Source organism: Paramormyrops kingsleyae, chromosome 8, assembly GCF_048594095.1.
Source record: "Paramormyrops kingsleyae isolate MSU_618 chromosome 8, PKINGS_0.4, whole genome shotgun sequence".
Lineage (NCBI taxonomy): Eukaryota > Metazoa > Chordata > Actinopteri > Osteoglossiformes > Mormyridae > Paramormyrops > Paramormyrops kingsleyae.
The window spans coordinates 21,423,186-21,446,887 of NC_132804.1; the positions used below are offsets into that span (position 1 = coordinate 21,423,186).

At 41.6% G+C, this 23,702-nt stretch overlaps 1 protein-coding gene across 2 annotated transcripts in view; it reads left to right on the forward strand.

Annotated features, from left to right (window-relative positions):
* raly (RALY heterogeneous nuclear ribonucleoprotein) overlaps window positions 1-23,702 on the forward strand; it is a 62,582-nt gene that overhangs the window by 34,278 nt on the left and 4,602 nt on the right. For both annotated transcript variants that reach the window (XM_072715459.1, XM_023795505.2), the window contains exons 3-7: window positions 17,618-17,902; window positions 21,436-21,505; window positions 21,655-21,702; window positions 22,900-23,057; window positions 23,317-23,433. In XM_072715459.1, the coding sequence (XP_072571560.1) occupies window positions 17,647-17,902; window positions 21,436-21,505; window positions 21,655-21,702; window positions 22,900-23,057; window positions 23,317-23,433 (649 nt within the window). In that variant the 5' untranslated portion in view covers window positions 17,618-17,646. The remainder of the gene's footprint in view (window positions 1-17,617; window positions 17,903-21,435; window positions 21,506-21,654; window positions 21,703-22,899; window positions 23,058-23,316; window positions 23,434-23,702) is intronic.

Here is a 23,702-nt window from a genome sequence, read left to right on the forward strand (position 1 = left end):
CTTTTAACATTTAATAACATTAACTGCTGTTATCTGTCCACAACGCTGTTCTGGCCAGGGGGAGTCGCTCTTAATTAATTAGTCTTGATTAGCTTTTGGCTGAATGTATTTTCGCATTTTAAGTTAAACCGAACATGGCATGAACTTGGTGTTGTTACGGCAAATTTTTATTAGAACATCTTTGAAAACAAAGAGAAATCACTGAAATCTCAATTTATAGTGAAATAGTCTATATGAATTTGACTTGCTTTGATAGTTTAGGAGCTAATCAAATAATAATAAATCCTCTATTATAAAAAAGAACAGTTTTTTTATCATAAAGAAGGAAAGATATTTACTTTTCTTTGTATCAGTATATGTATCCCTCAACAAACTTTAATTAAAAAACTAACTCTCCCAGTGTTGACTTTAATCACGCAAAGGCTAATTAATTAAAGTCCAAATTAATTAAAGACTAATTAATTAAAAATTCACAGTAAATGAAATGTAGCATACCCTCTGGTCCACTTAGCCTATAATTGTTTATATACAATAGTTGATATCAGTCCCTCCATCTTCAAGCCCCTAATCCTGGTCATGTTCAAAGGGGGTCGGTACCCTATGCAGGGAAAACTGGGGACAAGGCTGGAGTAACACCACAGGGTGCCAGTTTGTTTAATTATAGTCACAATGAATATGGAAATACTAAGAATCCCTGGATGGTTACGCCACTCCATCACAGGTTATATACATATACACATACACAAAACCATACACTATGGGCAATTTATACACAGCAGTTAACCTAACTGCACATCTTTGGAGTGTGGGAGGACACCCACACAACTCAGGGGGAACAAGCAAACTCCAGGATTTTAAGGCCCAGCCCTGGAGATGTGAACCGCTGTGCCGCCCACGACAGCTGATGTGCGGTATAGAATTGGCTCTGTTATGCTTTTACAGAAATGAAAAATTAATTGAATAATGTTCTCAGTCTTGTGCTGTTGTATTTATTTATTAATTTTTTATTTATTTACAGGCCTTGGTTTTAATGTTTTATTTAGAAATAAATTTCTAACCATCATAAATAATGTAATCTGTTATGAAAATGGACGAGGAATTCACCTGTGGCGAGGAGTGTAAAGCAGGCAAATCGGACACATAGTGACCACATGTACTTAGCTGATATGTGGTTTACTCTGCCTGCTGGATAACTGCCTCACTCTTTCTCCATCTATATGTATGTATACACACACAATTACAAGACAGTAGTAACACAATAACAGTACTATTTATAAAGAAATGCTTTAGCTGACATGAAAAAAAAAATTATCTTGGCACAAAATTGCCAGTATTGATCGTGGCATAAAATTGCCAATAAAATCTCTCTCCAGCAGAGAGGCAAGACAGGAAGAGCTGTAAATCCATTTATAAATGATGGACAGTGACGCAATGGGCAGATGTTAACGTCGGGGGGTGGGGGGCAAAGTGTCATTTATTTTGGAGAAAGTGGGAAGAATTGTCTTGAATAATAAATAAGCGAATGGGAAGATGTGACAGTTTCCTTAGCTGTCAGTCTCAGGGTGACAGGACCAGCCACACTTTGACCAGTTTCCACAAAGGCATGCAGTGGAGGACACACCGTCTCTCTTGCCTTGTTCATCTTTTTCTGACGGCATACCGAATTGACCATTGTCTCAGAAGTTCACGCCGAAGTTGACGGAAAACTCCGTTCCCGCAGTCCGTGTCCGTTACCGTTGGCCTTCTCATGGAAGACGGCTTCATTCGAAGGCTGGATCCGGGCCTGACGCCAGCCGACGGGTCACAGAAGTGTCCCGCTGTAGCGTAGCGGCTGCTGAACTGTGACTCATAAAGATGCAGGTTTATCACAAGGAAGTGCATTCTGGGAGGATGAAAGCTGGTGGCCATCTGCATTCAGTCCTGTCATCTGAGTTCAGTTCAGTTTATACTTCCCATTCCAGCCAAATGCCTCCAGGCAGCAACACGACATCTAACAATTACATTCATTGTTCACAGAGTCTGGCTTTGTATGACCCATCCACCTTTTCTTGTTCCATCACAACCCATCCACTTCAAGCATTATATTAACCCAGATCCTATTTACATATCTCATAAAGCATTTTACATATGTAAAGTCAACTTATTTAATTATATATATTACAAAAGAGTTTAGCACCAGGTTCCTGAAGAAAAATTACTTCCTTGATTTGGTTATAATATGGCACGACATATTTAGAAGTATTAATAGGTGTCGTGAACATTAACCTCTATTCTTTTTAAAATACCATTATGTTTTTAACTCTTTTTTTTTTTTGATAATTAGAACATATATTTTATATATTAAAAAGACCTGAAACTTCCAGTCTTAAATTACCCACTGACCATACTGAATACAAATGTTTCAGGCAACTTCTGGGTCATTTTACTTTTTCTTCAAGGACATTTAAAATGAGTCATTGAAATAAAAAATGAAAAAGTTCATACATGCAGAGCTGATAAAAAAAAAAAAGTGAAGACCGTCAAGGCCAAAGCTAGTTTGTCATTTTCTGTTAACTAGAATATGGCTTCAGTCCCTTCTAAGCCAATGGCAAAACAGTCACAAGCCATGTAGTCCCTTTGCAGACTTAATTAATGGATCCTGGGTACATGGAGCAGCAAGGGGAGGTCACAAGATCACAGCGATTCATTGGAGATGGACGTCTGAGCCCCCGGGCTGAAACGAACAGTGCTTCCCTGCAGTAATGCAGCTCTGGCAAGGCCTGGTTTGATCTTTGCTATCAAGTCAAGACGTAATCACCATTGACATTTAGTAGGCAGAGTAAGTGTAAAGAAGACCGTTATCGTTAATTCCTTTTGTTTTTCAGAAATGTGTGCAAGAATAAGTAAACAGCAGGACTCGAGCACTGTGCCATGCCAACCGTAGGCCTCATTAAACGATTCTCTCTGTCTGTTTATGCCAATATAATGAAGTTGTTGCTCACTGGTTTCATTTCAGCTTTTTTTTTTTTTTTTTTAATAACAATGCAAATGACTCTTATGACATGAAAACATTAAATGCCTTCAGTATTTATGGTTCAAAACATAGGTTAGAGTGGAAAAAAAGAAGATTATCTTGAACATAATTCTATGAGGTGAACCATCTTAATAATACACAGAAACAACAGTGTAAAAGTACTCAAGAAATGAACTCCTCTGCTGCAGAGTTACTAATTAATAGTGTTTTCTAAGTGCCAAACAATTCAAGCTGTATTTTTAATTAGGAGTTTGAGAGTCAGCTATGAGTGGCAGCTTTCAGCAGCTCCCAGTGCTATAGTACTCTCACCTGACTTGTTTATACAGTACATTGAGAACATTGTTAAGCATGTACTGTAATGAAAAATGTGTTTACCTTGAGTATCCCACAGCTGTTGTACTTTGAAGTCTTATATGCAGTCGAGGGTAGAAAATGTAATGTGTATAAATGAATGCGCAGTGTGACGACCTGTAGAACTCACGTGTAGAGACAGGGCCGGAGATTCGGGAGCTGACTGTAGTCTAGGTTTGGCGTCTCCCTTTGAATGCAAACTCTGTCGATGCTACTCGTTTGCAGGAACGGATAGACAGCCACACATGGGTGGCAGAACCTGTGAAATTGAATTTAAAGGTCTGATTTGAATTTGAAGCGAGCTGGAATAGGTGAGGCTGATGATGCAAGGCTTAGATTTGATTAGCATCAGATAAATTGCCTGCAAGGCAAAGCAATGTCTTTCAATTAAAATGAAATTAGCACCCAGGCCGTCCCTGCAGTGCGATGATCTCAGATACATTACAGCTGTGGAATGTGTACTTGTGCATATGTCAGCCTTAGAGGATGGACAGGGGATGGTAAAATCTAATTAGCAGCCCACCGGATGAATTCTTTTCATGTAGCCTTTATTTCCTCCGTCTTCTTTTTAAGTCCAGCTTTCTTTCCCTGCTCCAGGACTCAGTAAATAATAATAAAAAAAAGAAGCAACCCTAAGAAGGTTATAGTGTTTAGTTACTTTGTTAATGAATCTTTTAAATTTCAGATCCCTCAAATTATTTCAGTCTGTTACCACGGCAACATAAAGAAGTATGACATCATCCTAATTGTGTTTTGGGGTCAAGGCCGCCATAGGGGGGCTTCTCCTTGGTCCTGTAAATTCAAATGAAATTTACAGCTGATTCTAGTTATGAAATCAAACACATTAGTCAAAGTTCACAGAAACACCTGTCCATAATGTCTGTAAATTCTATAATGCTGGACACCAGATTTCTCTGGTCCTCCTACCTATCTGTAAAATTGATCTTTGGCTTGTTAGAGGACAGTTTTCATATATGTTTTACAGACTTGTGTAGCAGCTGAACTTGTAAAAGTGATGTTAATTTTTGCTGATATTTAGTGGGTGATATGCTAAATTTATAAGAACATTTTTTTTTCCTAAAAAGAGTGCAATTTTGACATTATACCCTTGTAGCATTTGTAAATGTTTTTCATATGGTAATGTAAACTTTAGATTTGCATTGGTCGAGTGACTCTTCATGACTTTGATTGGGATTAGTGTCTTAAAGGTGGACAGGTGACTGTGTCAGTGAGGCTATTGCTTCCAGTTAGTTGTCTTATTAGCTGAGCTATGAAAGCTTTACGTAGACATGTGGCTACATATTAGTTTTTGTGAAATATAAGAATTATACTGTGATATTCAATTATTAGTTTATTTAATGGTGTGAACTCGTCCATGAAATTTAAAATGGTTAAAGCACTTAGATGCTCTAGTGCCAACATCCCTAATGAAATAAATATGGATAATTACCTCTTCTAACACCCTTAAAACACCCATGAAAAGTCTTAAGTGAGATTTTAACTATGAAGACCTAAGTTAATTAAAATTATGTACTGATATAAAATGCAAAACAGATTTTGTGGGCAGCCAGAAGCCCAGGCTGCCGTGAAGTTGACTGTAAACTGGAAACCAGTCTGCTGGTCGGAGGATGCTGGGGCAAGGGAGCCGTCCCTCGATGTCCTTTCTTTATTGTGCGCTGTCTAAAGAGCCACTAACACTGACTGATTGCCTCCAGTGTGTGCAGTTTATGTGGCATGCATTTTCTGTTACAGTAGGCTAATTACTTGTTTATTATGTATTAATTCTAAGTCAATAAACAAAGCACACACACGTAGCATATATGCCCGTGTTAACAAGGTATTCCATCTGCTTATATATCTTAATGGACTGAGAAGGAGAGAAGCCGTTTACAGCTAGGGTTCATTACCTGGTGTGCGCTTCATTGCAGTTCAGCTCAAGCGTGCCCTTTTCATACCCTCCATTATACTTATCATAAGCCCAGTTATTCAGCCCCCCCACCACCACCCTCCCCAAGATAAGCGGTTTGAAGATTGATGGATGGATATACCCTGTTAGCATAATCTGGCTAATGCACACTTGGTAGTGCATGTTATGTTTTCAGCAGTGGTGTAGTGTACACTTTTAATTATGCATGCTCATGTAGTGTACACTTTTAATTATGCATGCTCATGTAGTGTACATTGAGGAGTTTACATCCAACTAAATTTGGGTGGAAATTCTGGACACGTGTCATTTGCTGGTTAATTGCAATTCTTTAATGCCTTAATTCTGCTGGTTTAGTCTTTTCTCATTTGAATAGCAAATTTACGTAACTTGCTCAAGTCCACAGGATACGTGGACAGGATAACTGCATAAGTAAATACCATTTCTGTGGACAGTTTTGGGAATTAAACAAAAGTGTTTTGTTGGAGTACATGAGGACTTAGTGAGTTTTGGTTACTAAAAATGTGGACTGCCTGGAAGGGACCTATGAGGGAGCAAGAAAGTGGAGCGTCTGGGCGGTGGTGGATTAGGGGCCCCTAGGCTGCACTTTCCATAGGCCCCCCTTCTGCCCCCACTCCCCAAAACAATACAGCAATTAACTATAAAACTATTAAATATGAATAACTATAAAATGTTTTCTACATAGTCAAAGAGAATGTGATGCTGTATCTAATGAGAGCAACCACATCAAAAGAACAACAAACTGGCAAGCTTACAGTTTCACATCAGTCATATGCAGCAACCAGAAAGAGTGCAACAGAGAACTCATTGAATAAACAACAGCAGTAACCTTAAAACATTTCACTTTGATCCAGTGCGTATCAACAGCATCTACAATATGCACTCAAGACACATCTTCCAAAGACCATAGATAACTTTACAGAGAGTGGCAAATTCCAAAATCATATAAAACAAGTTCTTACCGTTAGAATGTTTTCCTGGGTACATTTTTAATAAAGACCAACTACATGAAACAGAAGCAGATTACGCGTACAGACTACCCAACAGTATAAAACGAGCGCCAAAAAAGAAACACAATTTAGGATTGGTCTCCACATTGAATTTCAACCAGTCACCAACTTGAAAACAAATAAATGACAAATAAAGAATAATAATAATAATAATAATAATAATAATAATAATAATAAACAATAGCCGAGGCACCTAGGCTGCGGACTAGGCAAGTCTGCCCATTAATCTGTCATTAATCTGCCCCTGTGTCTGGGGGTTGAGAAACACTCGAGTGCAGTGTGATTCAGGATATCAGGAAATCATGCATAAAATAAGTTGATAGTAATTCAAAACTTTGACCAATGATAATAAAATGCCTGTACAAAGGATGGTGCTCAAAGTAGTTATCATAATATGTTGAATTACAACAGGGTTCAAAAATATTGAATGGATGGATGATGGATAGATTAGATTAGATTAGATTAGATTAGATTAGATTAGATTAGATTAGACTTTATTAATCCCACAATGGGGAAATTCTTTGAGAAAACAGCAGCAATAATGAAAAAGACAGTACAAAAAAGGACAGGATCCATAGGATCAGCAAAAAATAACAATACAGATAATAAAAACAATAGAAAACAATTTCTAAAACTGTATAAATATATAAGTAAAAATGTAAGAAAAAAAAAGAAACATATACACAATGCTAGGTATATGGATGAACAGCTGCTGAAATATATATATTTATATATATATATACACACATACATAGATAGATGGATGGATACATTTTCATGTAATATTTTAGTGCACATATGAAATATACTGTCACCAAAAAAGTTAAGCACTGAGAAGTAATGGTGCGATTTGCATGTAATTGGTCCATGTGCAGACCAGCAATGCAATGTTGTGGAGAGACATACCAGTGTTACATCATGGTGTGGGGAGCCATAGGGTATGACATCATGGTGTGGGGAGCCATAGGGTATGACATCATGGTGTGGGGAGCCATAGGGTATGACATCATGGTGTGGGGATCCATAGGGTATGACTTCAGGTCATCTCAGGTAGTGATTCGGGACCCTGACGGCACAGCGCTAAGTCAGTGACATCCTGCATCCGCATGGCTTACCCCTCCTGAGACAGCACCCTGGTGTCTTTCAACAAGACAACGCCGGTCCACACAAAGCACATGTATCTGTGGAATGCCGCCGTCATGCTGAGGTCCTCCTGTGACCAGCCAGGTCCCCCGATCTTTCCCAAATCAAACATGTGTGGGATCAACTTGGACGTCGACTCAGTTCCAGTGCCAATCTGCAGGATCTCGAGGGCCAGTTACAGCAACTGTGGGCCAACTTGCCGCAGGAGAGGATACAACAGCTGTACGACTCCCTTCCGCACCGTATCATCACATGTATCCAGGCCCGGCGGGGGGGGGGGGGGCTGCCACACCCTACTGACATGGGACCAGCACAGTTTTTTTGTCTATTCTTTCTTCAGTTAAGCGATGATCAGCTTTTCCCACACTGCAAGTGACCAAAAAAGCGACTGCATGTGACAGAACAATGACTGTGAATTTACTTTGGTCACTGTAGGTCCACTAACGTTCGGAAGAATGAAAAATGACAGGAAGGTAAACCATCCCCGGCTCCCTTCAGCAGATCTCGTGTGTCAGCCGTGAGAGTTCGAAATCCAGCCAAGGATAATGAACCACTTCTTTTCCGTGCCAAAGAGAGGCAGATGCAGGCGGGCGGTGGGGCTTCGTGGGGGGGGGGTCGCTGGTGCTTGCAAAGCATGCGTGGGCCACGCTGGCTGCCACTTTGCAAGGGTGGGTGGCTGCAGGAGCAAATTGGCCTCCAGAGAGCTCTTCTCTTTAAATTGGAATTGACAGCAGGTGACACTCGCAAGCTCATTAAATTTCCCCTGACAGAAGCGCCTCCCATAGTATCTCGCTCTTTCTTGGGGAGGGATTAAACTCCCCGTCTATCTTTACTCGCCACTGCTCATGTCGGACTCATACCTCAGGACCTTACTGACCGAGCGATCCGCAGCCCGTTCGGCTCCCCCCGTCTTTAGCGCAATCTGCTATTCATTTAACGTCAGTTTATGCTCATTTAATGACACTTTAAACCTGTAAATCACCGAGCTCGTTAGCTCAGTCGTCTCGCGGAAGGGGTCACGGACTCTGCAGAAGTCGGAAGAGTCCCTCACACCTCGCTGACTTTGGGCTTTTATCATGCCGCGCAAATCGCTTCGGGTTGCGAGGCTGTGCATGGGCCAGCCGCAACACAACTCTTTCCCCCACCCTCCTGGGAAAACCTGGCACCTCTGGCACGCGCCTTCCGGTGGGGGTCAGCAGTTTATGAGGGGGGGGGGGGTGCCGGATGGAGAGACCTAATGAACAAAGTATTGATTTCCCATAAAAGAGGTTTAATCAAACTCCCCTGACACATCCAGAGGGACAGAGCCAGGCCGCAGGACCAAATTAGACTTCATACACCATCTATTTTTCAGCTGTGGGGATGAATGGACCTGCCCCCACAGATAGATGAAAGCTTCTGTACCTCATTCATCATTGGAGAACAAGCAAAGGAAGGCGACATGATTGAGGGGGGTGCTGAAATACCGACTCCTAACCAATAGTTGGCATGAGTCAGGATGTGGCCCCTCCTTCCGGTCGCTGGCTGATACATGTTCTCCAAAATGGCGAACGCCAGTAAAACTTGTCATAGAGACAAACTAATCAGAAAACCCCGGGTCACTCTTAGCATTCAGTGCTAATGCAAGCTAGAGGCACATTTTTCCATGTAAGGTAATTAAGAATGCTAGCTATTTAGGCGCTTTTAACTGCTTTTGAGATGTTGTTCTACCACGATGACCTCTGGCTCCCGCGGATGCTGGGAAATCAAGGGTCTTGTTAAGCCATTAGGAGCTGCATGCTGACAACTGGGTTGTAAATGTAATGTAATGAATGTAATGAATTACAATTACAATTACTAGGTGAATGAATTACAATTACTAGCTGCATTATGTCAGCTCCACTGACATAATGCAGCGTTCTGCACCTTCTCCACCGCTGTATGATAAAGCAAATTGCACAATAACATTCGCTGTCAAGCATATTTACGATCATGGTGGTTTCCCATGACAAACATGCAGCAGGCTGTCGGATTTAGCAGTGTTATTTCAGCGCAGCTAATAGGGTTACCAAGAGACTCGTTGGCTCAGAATCTGGCTGCCTCACGATAGGCAGGGCACCATGCTTCACGGTGAAAAGGCGTGTTTATAAGCCTTTGTGTTTTATCACTTGTGTAAGGTCAAGGTCCCGGCTGCTCAGAATAAATAAGTGGGTAAAGCAGCCAAGAATACTTTTACTTTTTCAAGAACACTTCCATGTCATTAGGCCCCGTGATGGACTGGAATCCCATCCTGGGCATCTCATGCATATATTCTGGGATAGGATCAGCTGTGCTCGACGTGGTTTTGGGTGAAAGTGGTTTTAGGTGGATGGATGGACGGATGGGTTTGACAAGCATATCACAAGTCTTTCACCACAGTTTGTCATTCCAGTAAAAGGCTGTGTGTGTGGTTATGGAAACTGCCTGGAAACAGGGTACATGGGGGATTGACCTTTAGCAGAAGAATAGGGGGGGCTATGTTAATCAATCACTTATGGTAAATTTAAATGGATTGCATTTATATAGCGCTTTTCTACTCTTACGAGCACTCAAAGCGCTTTACAGTTTATGTCTCACATTCACCCATCCACACACACATCCACATACAATTTACCTGTGACTTACTGACCTCTGGATTTGTGCCTGGTTAAAAAAAAAAGGACAGCACTTTCTTTTTTCCATCTCTAAGCAAAAATTAAATTCTTTTGTGTTACAATTTAGGAATGAGGATAAACAGAATTTTTGTAAGACAAAATAGTTCATGCATTCCCAAGAGTTATGCAGGCACTGCAGCCTCTGCTATATTTTACTAACTCATCCAGACAAGGAAGGTGTGAGCTAAACTCCCATAATGCCAGGGAGCAAAGCCATGATAATGCAAAGGGTACGACATGGGCAAGAAATACAGGCAACTGCCAGAATTTTAAAAATATGTGAAAGAATGAGTAAGTGAAGTCTATTTCAGGCAGGTACACAAGGGGGGGGGGTGAGAGCTGTTTCATGTTTAGTGGGGGCTTGATTTGGATCGACTTTGGATAGACCCAAATTTGCTGATATAGTTAATAGCTCGAAGGTTGGCTTGGATGTCTGTGGAGAAGGTATCATCAGCTAGGTGCAGGTGTGCATGAAGGCAAATACTCTTCAACTGTAATGTCCATTCATAGAATCAGTCAGGCTGTGAGTAGACAGACTGCTCTACAGTCAGTGCATAAATATTGTCATATTTGTATTAGTAAATAAAATAAAGGGATTTTTTGTAGAGAAATGGCTTCCTTTGCCCTCAGTTGAGTGTCAGACATTTCCAGCAGCCCAGCACATCATTAAGAAGTTGGTATTTTCTAGATTTAGGCGGTCACCTGTTTTTTTGTCTTTCTAACATAATCTTGTAAAATTACTAAACACACTCTAGAAATTAGACATTAGACATTCATTGGGCAGATTTACTATGTCGCTAGGGAATGTTCTGCACCACACTAGGACAAATCATATTGTTACAAACCAGTCACTCGCCCGTCCATCTGTTCTTCCTTTTTGACTTGTCCAGTCAGGGTTGTGGTGATCTGCAGTGTCCTCCTGCCAATAGGGGCCAAAGGGCAGGGCAGTGCACAGATTACACACCAGCATGCATGTTACTTTTCTCCCCAAACATATCTTTAAAATAACCTAGACAGACTCAAGTAATGATCGAGGGCATGCACTATGGTCTGCAGGTGAATAGGACATACCCAAGTCTTCTTTTAAAAAAGGAAACAAAATTGGTGCATTACACACATGCTTTTAAATCTTTGCATGAATGAATGAATGAAGATAACATGTATATATGAGGAGTGGCTGTGCTTGAAGAAGCATGTTTTGCATCGCTAAGGATAATTTTGTGCACCATTGCCTGCACTTTTTTGTAAGCTTGTATTATCCAGCATTAGATTCACAGTCACTTTTCTTGTTAAGGTTAAAAGCATTGTGGCTCCCCGTCATTTTGGGCAATAAAACACTCATTTGCAGCTCACTGCCCCACTGCACTTAGTCATCTGCTAGCATATTTTCCCCAAAAATGCAAAACTATGGATAATGGTCCTGTTTATTATTTTGTTATCGCCATATAATGAGCAGTTTCATTTAATTCCGGGCTCCTTCTCTGGCAAGTTCTATTTTTATATGCGTGAAGCACAAAAAAGGTTCAAAAATAAAGAAGGGCCAAAAAAATCTTTCGGAAATAAAGTGAGCTTCTGTTTTCTGGAAAAAGTAAAGCCATATATCATAAATTAGTGGGTCTATGAACACTTTGAAAGCTTCAAGGAATTCCATTCCAAGAACACCTGCCAGTATTTCGATGCATTTGCACCTCCAGATGGTTTTATATAAGTCATAAAGCTTTATTTATTGACGGCTCATTATTTTGAAATGACAACAGAACACAAGCTGAAGCCCTGATTGAACCAAATTCACTTGTATTATTTGACCCCCAAACCGACAAGGTTTGTGTTTCTCTTCGCATTTTCCCTTTCTGTGCACATGCGCACGCTTACACTCGTGCACGTGTCTGCCAGTCCCATCCTCCTGCCGACTCCCCGCAGATGCCTGACGGTGATGTTCTTCTGCAGATTAAATACAGTGGGCTGGCTGCTGATTGGGGAGATCTGGCACCGTGGAAGCTGGATAAAGACAGATAACCGGAGGAGAGCCTGGAAATGGTTGGAGAGGATAGAACTCAAGCAGACTACCATCCTTTGCACTTCAAATGAACTCTGCCTTCACTGTAGTGAGAGGGGGAGAGAGAGAGAGAGAGAGAGAGCGGCTGGTGCTTAGTGGCCACCTTAATGGGAATTTAAGGAAGCCAGTCTGCTCCTTGAGCGACAATAAACAGCAGCATTTTTGATAAAGTCTTAAAAATCAGTGTGCGTAAGATCAAAATGAAGACTGATGATCCAAAGTTAACTCAATAGTTGATTTTCCTAAAACAACTAATTTTACCTATAGAATTTTACAAATGTATTTTTCACAAATATATAAAAGAGGTCTTAATGCCTATTTCGAATGTCACAAGTCTTTTAGTTGTCGTTCAGGAAAAGTAACAGAATAGACAGAATTGACATGCATACCTGTATTCTTCTAAGTTGAGATGTTCTTAGACATGTATTTTTGGCACGATTCGCTTGTATCCTTTCGTTTGACCTGAGGGATGCCACGTACTGAGGTGCGAGCCGACTCCACATGTGGGACCAGATGTGTGAGGTGCTGCGGTGTAGCAAACCCAGAGGACTCCTGGTGGAGCTCTGAGTCAGCAAAGAGCGAGAGCTAAACAGGCCGTAATTCCCAGGAACAGAGAAGAAAAAAAACAATCTGTGGCTAAGTTCCAAGGCTCTCCATGATGGACAGTGACCTTCAAAGTATTCCTGCTGTCATCACGTCCTGCTGATGTCATCACGTCCTGCTAATGACAGTGCAAATAACACCACAGAGATGACTAATAAGCACCATGCTCACATCTGACAAGGCAGTATGGCGTGCTGCCATTGGTTGTTCAACCTCCCCATTGGGGAGGAATAAAAACGACCTCATCATCACATGGTCAGTCAGCTTACGGCTACCTCAGGGGCCATGTAAACATCCTTTGAACATTTTTAGGGCTTGACTCAGGTGGAAGTCATAGATTAAAGCACACATTTGTCACAAGGTTACAGATCTGCATCCCATACATCTGATATTTAAAAATTCTTGCAAAATACATTCAAATCTTGAGTTGTTAGAGCTAAATGTGTTCCTGTATGCTATACCTACAGTAGCTGTGGCTCTTATGACTGTCCATATATCTGCATGCTGGTATTGATATATCTGTGCTTCTGCACCTCATGTCTGACTCTTTCTATCTGCTTATAACAGTCCTAAACTATCCCTTTCCAGTCCTATGCTGAGAAAGAAGGCACTTCATACAGCCCCATACATGACAGCAACTCATCCATCTGATGACTGACACGGATACAGAGAAACAAGTCAGGTAGAAGTGGAATGGGGAAGCAAATTGAAAAAAAAAAAAAATCAGAATGGAGGAAATTAGGAAGAAATAGTGAGAGAACAATTCGCTCTCCTGCATTTTGCAAGCATCGGAAAATAAAGTCTGGGCAATCAATGGCTTCCCTGTGGCATCCTTGCGATGCATCATCTTCCACACCCCACGCAGTTAGCTAGACCCAATATTTTCTGTGCTTAAATATGGATATAACAGTTATCTAGTGACACAACACAGCTGCCGCAGCTGGGAACATAAGTACTTTATCCATATCTACACACAAAATGGCTTTCTGTAATCCTTCGCCGTCTCTCACCAATTTAAAAAAACAACACAGCAGCAGGCAATGTCAATGAAGTGTGTGTGTGTGTGTGTGTGTGTGGGGGGGGGGGTGTAATTGAGATCTACTTCATTGACATTCGTTTCCAACAGGACGGCTCGTGTAATCCTGTCCTTTGTCTTTCCTCACGCTCTTGTTCCCGTGATTCAATTCTGCTGGCAAACTCAGTAAGCAGCCGGCGTCTGAAGCCATCTACCGTACATCTGTCAACGGCCAGGGCTGACTCGCGTGTTCATCCGTGTGCGTGTGAGCGCATGCGTGTCAGGACAGTGTTAGATATGCAGTTAGGGTGTGCCGGGTCCATGTCACCTATGCTGTTACCTGAAATGGAGTCATTTCACAAAAGGGCTTAGACAGGATTATAATAATAACTTACACTCATACATGAAAGCTGTATTAATGCAGAAATACGGCCTTATGTTTGGTTATAGAGAGATACAGATGTGCAGGTAGATATAAAAATAAGAGACAGAGATGGCAGCCACCTCAAAATCTCAGATGTCTGTACTTATAAAATCATCAGACTTCTATGTTTCTTCGTATTCAGTTAAAAGTTTTCATTTTAGACATAAGAATATGTTTGTGTCACTCCATGATTAATATGTATGGGCTGTGTGCTTTACTGCTTAAATAATTGCATTTCTTTTTGCAATTTAGCATATTATGTGCTGAGATAACCTGTTCTTAGAGTGTGGTGTCCCTTTTGTTTCCATGGATGGTTAAATCACTGACACTCACTGAGAGTGTCATTGTGTATCCAGCTGTCTCTGAAATAGCTGTCATCATTCATGCTGGAATTGTTAAGATACATGTGCTTCACTGTCTGCTGTGGTGGTTTTGGGCAGGTCTGGGGTGGGAGTGTCAGAGGGCGACACCGAGAGATCAGATTCAGCAAATTCAAATGCAGAGGGATGGCTTCTCTTCTCCTGAAGAAGTGGCAGTGTATGGCTCTGCATGCAGGACACTGTGTCAGTGATCGAAAGGCTCACTGTGGTCTCTGACGCTGCTGTTGATGACATGCAGGTCACTGTGCCAGTGATCGGAAGGCTCACTGTGCTCTCTGACGCTGCTGTTGATGACATGCAGGTCACTGTGCCAGTGATCGGAAGGCTCACTGTGCTCTCTGACGCTGCTGGTGATGACATGCAGGACACTGTGCCAGTGATCGGAAGGCTCACTGTGCTCTCTGACGCTGCTGGTGATGACATGCAGGACACTGTGCCAGTGATGGGAAGGCTCACTGTGCTCTCTGAAGCTGCTATTCATGACATGCAGGACACTGTGCCATTGATCGGAAGGCTCACTGTGCTCTCTGACGCTGCTGTTGATGACATGAAAGGAGCAGGGAATAAAAAAACACAGGAAATTATGGCAGATAATGATTGGAGAACCGTGGGGGAGGTTGAGCCGATTTAGACTGAGCCTCCGATTTTATTTAAGGCCCCAGGACTCTGGTTTGGAAATTCCAGCCGACCGTTTGGCTCCTTCTGGCTCATCGCTCGGCTTTTGCTCCAAGCCCAGGCGCTGCCACCTCCAGAAAGGAGGTGAACGGGGTATCAAGGCACTTCAATGTGCGTGAGCATGCAGGACGGGCCGTGAGGGTCATGCATCTGACAATGGTCGTCCTAGTTTTTGGGGTGAGGGTGTGTATTGGGTAGGGGATGGGACTTTGGGGATAACTGCATCCTGACTTATTTTCACAGCATCACAGGCTGTTTTTACACCCAGTCATCTTACTGATTATCAGAAATAAGCTGAAATTACTAATCTGCAGGATAGTAAGGGTCTTATAATTGAAAACGACATTGACATAGTAAATGAGTTCAATGATAGTTTTGCACGGGTATTCACTGTCGAGGACACTAGTAACTTACCAGTTCTTATTACTAATTCAACATCGTCTATAACTAATATATATATAACTGAAGCTGATGTTTTGCAAAGCCTAGCTAAGCTCAAAATAAATAAATCACAGGGCCCTGATGGCATCTTACCTATAGTGTTAAAAGAGATGAGGGATATTATTTGCCGACCCTTAACATTACTGTTTCAAAAATCCTTATCTGAAGGTGTGGTACCTTCTGATTGGAAGCATGCCAACATAACGCCCATTTTCAAAAAAGGGGATAGAAGTAATTTGTCAAACTATAGGCCAATCAGTCTAACTTGTATAACTGGTAAAGTTATGGAGGCTATAATCAAAGAGAAAATGGTAGATTACCTGGACTCAAATAACATTTTGAGGGATAGCCAGCATGGATTTAGGAGAGGTAGATCCTGTTTAACAAATCTGTTGGAGTTTTTTGAGGAAGCTACTCAGGAAGTTGATGATAAGAAGGCCTATGATGTCATCTATTTAGATTTCCAAAAGGCTTTTGATGTTGTTCCCCACAAGAGGCTCTCACTTAAACTCAAAGCGACAGGTATTTTAGGAACTGTAGCGACTTGGATTGATAACTGGTTAACGGATAGGAAGCAGCGAGTAGTTATAAGAGGCTCGATGTCACAGTGGGCCTGCGTTCATAGTGGGGTACCGCAGGGTTCAATTTTAGGACCACTTTTGTTCCTAATTTACATAAATGATATAGACACCAATATATACAGTAAACTGGTGAAATTTGCAGATGACACCAAGGTGGGTGGTGTAGCAGATACTGAACTAGCGGCTCAGCAGCTACAGCGGGATCTTAATTTAATTAGTGACTGGGCTGACACCTGGCAGATGAAATTTAACATAGACAAATGTAAGGTACTCCATGTAGGGAGCAGAAATATAAAGTACAGGTATTTTATGGGACCTACTGAAATAAAGGTAGCTGATTATGAGAAAGACCTTGGTGTGTATGTTGATGCTTCCATGTCTCATTCTCGCCAGTGTGGGGAAGCAATAAAAAAGGCCAATAGGATGTTGGGGTACATCTCCAGGTGTGTGGAGTTTAAGTCAAGGGAGGTAATGCTAAGATTATACAATTCCTTGGTGAGACCTCACCTAGAATATTGTGTACAGGTTTGGTCACCTTATCTTAAAAAGGACATAGCGGCCTTAGAAAAGGTGCAGCGTAGGGCCACAAGAATGATTCCTGGTCTTAGAGGAATGTCATACGAGGAAAGGTTATTTGAGCTAAATCTGTTCAGCCTCAAGCAAAGGAGACTGAGGGGGGACATGATCCAGGTCTATAAGATTCTAACAGGTTTGGATGCTGTTCAACCGAATAGTTACTTCAGCATTAGTTCAAATACAAGAACTCGTGGCCATAGGTGGAAATTAGCGGGAGAACATTTCAAACTGGATTTAAGGAAGCACTTCTTTACACAGCGTGTAGTCAGAGTATGGAATAGTCTTCCTGATAACGTAGTGCAAGCTGAATCCTTGGGTTCCTTTAAATCAGAGCTAGATAAGATTTTAACAACTCTGAGCTATTAGTTAAGTTCTCCCCAAGCGAGCTCGATGGGCCGAATGGCCTCCTCTCGTTTGTATAGTTCTTATGTTCTTATGTTCTTATGACTCGTAGCCAGTTAACTTAATTAGTTGTGAGATACTCAACCAGATGTTTTGCTTTAGGAATACACAACTTTTCCAGTCTCTTGTTACCCCTGTTCCAAATTTTTGAAACGTGTTGCTGGCATCAAATTCAAATCGAGCATATATCTGTCAAAAAAACAATAACATTTCACAGTTTCAGCATTTGATATGTTGTCTTTGTTCTATTTTCAAATAAATACTGGTTTATATGATTTGTAAATTTGTACATTTTACACAGCATCCTAACTTCTCCATCTTCCTTTATAGAGTTTTTTTTTGTTTTAATAAACGAGAAGATGTCCCTAAAAGTCCAGACCAGCAACATCACCAACAAGAATGATCCCAAGTCCATCAACTCGCGTGTCTTCATTGGGAACCTCAACACGGCCGTGGTGAAGAAGTCAGACGTGGAATCCATCTTCTCCAAGTACGGCCGGGTGCTGGGCTGCTCCGTCCACAAGGGCTACGCCTTCGTCCAGTATGCCAGCGAGAGGCACGCCCGGGGTGCTGTGATTGGAGAGAACGGCCGTGTCCTTGCGGGACAAACATTAGGTACAACCTGGCATCTTCTCCCTGTGGCATTTCTACCCAATCTGGAATGTTTCTGTCTATCTTGCTCTCAAAGATAAACATGATTTTTTTTACTAGCCAATTAGTGATGATTTCAATTTTTTAAATCCTAAATTACTTACATAGCCATTTTACATGTATAATAAGCTGAAGAAAAAATTTAAAGACAGCACCAAATTCTACCACACAATCTCTGACTGTGTTGCTGGCATAATGTCACTGAAGTGTAAATCAAGCTTAACATTGTTATTTACAGGGTTACTGTATCATATCCTAAGAGTAGCGAGTGGTGGCAGGAAAATGTATTAATAATAACTGTGTCGGGCAGTTGAAATTAAGTTTTAAAATCTTGAGAAAACGGACAGAGTAATATGCTCAGTTCGCCCTGTGCTTTGAGCTCGTCTTCTCACGTACACTGAAAGAATCCCATTCGCTGCTCATCTCTCGACTTTCTTTCACCGCCCCGTCAGCCAAACCCCCACCCCACTCTTCCGCCATGTGCACCTTTTTCACGTTTTTCAACAGGCTTTCAGGCTAGCTCAATTTTCTCTTTTCTTTGTTGAGAGAGCTGGATCTCACGATTTGCCAGTTTTCAATGCACGCTTAAACTGCATGTTCAAAAGAACCAGGCCACTAATATGACTAAAGTACTAGAAAAATGATAAAGGTCCCATGGTCATACATCCCTTCACCTGCTGCAGGCCACCTGCCGTGAAAGTCAGCTGAAGGAATTGCAATTTCAAATGTATTTATTTTTGTTCAATGGCATTAATATTCAAACCAAAGTGATTAATCAACAATATTACACAGTGTCATTTCTATATGGTATAATAGTAATTGTAAAGAAAATGCACAGGTTTAGTGGCTGAAAGCTGTCTCTCTCTGCGATTAAAAGACGGCTTTGCGGATGCTATGTCCAATCATGGCTGTAATGCTGAAATATGACCGGGGCCCATGGAAGCCGAATGGAATACTGCAAAATTCCTCAAGCCTGAGGAACCTTTTTTTTTCCCTGTAATCTACTTTCGGTCAAATTCACCAGTGTTGAATAAAACCAAGCCATACCTAGTCTGACATTTTGGGTCGTTGGATTTATGTCAAATTTCCACATCTTCACTTTCGGATAATCCGCAAACGATTTGAATAAATTAAGTATGATGAGATGGTTCCGGTTACCGTGAGACTCCTCAATTATCCTTGTGCCCACCTTAAGCCATTTCATCCCAAAGTCCAGTTTTTCCTTTGGTACAGGTAGCAGGCAAAGGCCGAGGGGGTCGATGTGTGATGTACTACAAGGTCGGTGTGACCAGGATCAGAAAAAAATCAGGACAATTCTTCCAAATTGCCTTTACCTGTGCTTTTTGCTCCAGAGTCAACTGGGGCCCACAGGGGAATAGAGCAGGATTAATTGTTTGGGGAAGGTCTAGACTTGACTTCAAAGGGTCCTCTTAAAGAAACAGCAGCACCGTTTTCATACAGTGCTCATATCAGTGCAACACATGGTTGAGTAAACAGAAACTGCTATTGAATGTGTACCAGCTGTCTGTTACTTAATACAATGTAACAAAAGTAATAACAGTTATGCCTGATTTCATATAGTGTTCTTAAATGAACAGCAGCTGTGCCACTTTACACAGTTATAATAACTGAGTAACAGCTATGTGTGATTTTATAGAGTACTCTTAATAGTGTAATACAAGACCGATATATAATGCCTTTAACAGTCGTCAATGACTTTATACAGTGATCTTCAAGGAATAACAGCTGTGCATGATCAAATGCAGCATTCCTCAAAGTGCAGTGTTCAAATGCAGTGTTCCTCAAAGTGCAGTGTTCAAATGCAGTGTTCCTCAAAGGTGTGCTGCTGTGTCACTGTACACAGTTCTTGTTTTCTGCCACAGGTGTCAAACTGAAGACTCAATACTAGTGGTGATAAAGGCTCTAATCCAGAATACAAGAAGATTTTAGAACATGGACACATGCTATACATAGTTTTTTTTTTCAATTTACTAAAGTAGTGTAATATTTGGCACCATTATCAGAGTCACTATGCTAAAAGAAATATGACAGCTTGTCAAGGGGAACTGAGAACTAGCTAAATAAATGAATTGTTGTTGGAACCAAAGAAACTGCAATCTGTTTTTAACTGACACAAAACCTGGCATAAATGCTAATGAAAGAGTCACATCAGCCAAACCATACAAGTTTGATAGCGAGTTTGTGAGGATGTGCTTGCTGAAAGCTGCAGAAATCAGGCGCTCTGAAGAGCACTGGGCTTTGGCAGCATAAATCTGATGAGGAATGTGATTACAGGCAGAATTTCCAGTTTCTCGTGTTTTCCTTTGTTTTCTTCATTCAAGAGCTCTTGGTTAATTATTGTATTGTGGTCAATCTGTTGCAATCAGAAATATTCAATCCCATACAATATTGTTGTTTTATAAAGCTTTCTGGAAGTTTTTATGGCTCAAAGTGGAGTTGAAACATAATTATGCCTTTGGGAACTCTATAATGATCCTTCATTTGCTTCAGCTGTGATGCATATATAAACCCCACCCATGAAGGTATTCAAGGTGAGCTGCAATCAAGGGAAAGACAATGGAACTTCTGCAAAAGGATGGATTCCCAGAAATATCAGGCCATTTCAAGGAGAAATGTGATGCCTTCTGTTGACAAATTGCACCTTGGTGATCACTGGAGTTTCCAGCAAGACAACGATCCCAAGCACACCACCAAATCAACCAAAGCTTAGTTGAGAAAAAGATCCAGGAACATCATGGAGTGGCCTTGTCAGTCGCCAGATATTGTTGGGATTTAAAGAAGGCAGTTGCAGCACGGAGGCCATCAAACACCACTAAGCTAGAGGCTTTTGCGCGTGAAGAATGGGCAAAGATCCCGATTGAGAGGCGTAAGAAGCTTGTCAGCACTTACCGAAAACGTTTGTTAGATGTTATGACGTTATAAAAGCTAAAGGATGTTCCACAAAGTACTGAAGCTGGGGGTTGAATATGGCACATGCACATGTGGTGTTTTTCATCTGATCTTCAAAGTTAAGTCAACCTCTGTCAAATTAACCCAGATATGTATCAGTGTTTTGTTTAATGATTTTTTTTGTCATTTATTGTCATTATCTTTCATCTACATTACTGTCATGTCTTTTGAGGTGAAGGGGTTGAATTTGTCTGATTGCAACTGTATAAACTTTGGGATGGCTTTGATTAGAGGCAAGTGTATATGGGGGGGGGGGGGGGGGGTAAGTGGGATATCCCCATCCCCCCTCCCCCCACTGAAATTATGAAAAAGGTGTTAATCGTTATTAGCCTGCCACTATACATAGAGCCCCACTTTGGGTCCAAAGTGACCCAATAACTGAAGAGTTTGACATGCATTTATATACAATACTGTGCTGTTTAATAATTTCTTAGTGAGCATTGTGCTGGGTGCCCTGTATCTAAGACCCACTTTCATGACAAGTATTACTCTAATGCTGAAAAGTTTCTCTCCATATCTGTCCCCAGACATCAACATGGCAGGAGAGCCCAAACCAAATCGGCCCAAAGGTTTGAAGAGATCTGCTGCCCTCTACAGGTGTTCAGAATCCCTGAATATTTTTTTTCTTTCCTTTGGGCCTTTGGCCCAAAATTTAACGGCAGCATTTTATCCAATTTTCAAGTACTACTTGTATTTCCCACTGTGCTAACTACTGTGTTATTGCATTCTTTTTTCTCCCTTTGCAGTGGCTATGATTTTGACTATGACTACTACAGAGATGACTTTTATGACAGGTGCGTAAAAAACTATAACTTTTTTTTTTTTTTTTTTTAAATAATAATTAGATCCATATTTGTAGAATGTGAATTAACGGCCGTGTATGTAATTTGCTGCATTAACATAATTTTCCATGGGGGGGCACCACAGTACTGTACCTGTTTCTTTGTCCTTGCTCCTTTTGGGGCTTGTTTCTTAATGGCAAGTGGCTCTGTTTACAAGAGCTTGCATGCATGGTCAGAAAACAGCATTTTTTTTGTCAGGTGGCGCCTCCCATTGGGCTCCCAATGCATTGCATTGGCTTGTGTGGGTCCCTGCCCTCTCTCTCTCTCTCTCTCTCTCTCTCGCCCTCTCTCTGCTGGACGCCTGTACTTGCAGATGTTTCGACATCATATCCATATGACTAACACGTGTAAAGCAGTTGGAGATCTGCCTGTGATGTCTGGCCCTCCCAGACTTTCTGCCGCCCCTCCTCCCCCTCTGACACGTATCAATATATTACACGGATGATACCCAATAATTTAAGCCCTGTTTTTGCTTTCAAGTGGTATCAAAGGGTTCCTGAAGAGTAGGCAGCTGGGGAGGGGGCCGGTGCGGCCCCATGAGGGGGTACACGCCAGGGCAGATGGTCTCATCCACCTCATCAGCTCCTGCCCGCCAACCCCTGCCTGTCAACCTCGCCAATCCGCCCGATCAATCAAACCATCAGCACACTCAGAGCTTTGAGCGAGTCGTCGACAGGCACTGTGCCGCGCGTGTTGATCGCAGGGAATTAAAAATCAGGAAAACTGATTCGCCAGACTGGGAGGAAAAAAATAATCATCATTGCTGTTTGAAGAAACAGTGATGGAACTGAATATGAAGTAAAAATGATTTTGTTTAGATGGTGGGAGGTCAAGTTCTTTATATGTTAATTCTTTTAAACTTCACTGTGAGAACCAAGAAAATATTAATGGTTTTTTTTTTTTTTTTTTTTTTTTAAAGAATTAGTAATTTATTTTTATTTCTGTGTTTCTCTCCCACAGGAAGAATTTATAAAACATATACAATACTTAATTTGAAGTTTGTTTAATCTGCTTGGTGGAATTCAGCAATTATCAGAGTAATTAAAAACAAAGTATGTTGATTTCAATAGCTGCGTGGTGCTTTGATCTGAGATGTTGAGACCAGAATACTGGCACTAACATCAGTCTGATGCTTATGAATTCCCAAAGGCTGTTCGACTACCGAGGCAGAGTGTCACCCATCCCCCGCGTGGTGCCAGTGAAGCGCCCCCGTCTGGCCGTGCCTCTGGTGCGCAGGGTGAAGTCGCTGCCCTCTAAACTGCTGACGCGCTCCTCTGTCGTTCCCACCAGCTCCGTCAGGCAGAAGGGTGAGTAAACTGCTTTCCCCTTTCACACATAATCTTTCTCATGCTGGAAATTTTACTGCAACACAAGAAACCAGTTTTCTCCTGTAAACTGGCTTTGAAGCACGTGTGTTTCATTTAAGTGCTATGGTGACTTTTTTTCTAATAAAATAATTCATGCTTTTAGCTTTTCGAGTAATGTTATACCTTATAAAAATTTTCATTCCACCGCACTGAATGAACTTCATTGCCATTCCTTCCTGTCGATGCTGGGCCGTTTTAGCTATGAAATCCAGCGAACTGCAGGCGATCAAATCAGAGCTCACCCAGATAAAGTCCAACATCGATGCCCTCTTGGGCCACCTGGAGCAGATCACCGAAGACAAGCAGGGCACCACAGGTGAGAAGCCCCCCCCACTATAGTCCTTATCCATGCCTGGTCCTCAGTATTTTAAGACATATATCTCTATTTGTTTTCATCCTGGTGATTCAGACGTCAGATTGTTCCTCTGATCCTTTCATCGGCAAAAGGGATTATTTATGTCGGAACACAGAAAAATGACCCACCAGCGGTGGTGCAATAGTGAGGCTGTTCCGGACATTTGCGCCCTGCAGAACCTGCATGTCATGCATGTGTGCAGAATGAGATAGTCCAGCAGGTGGCAGGAC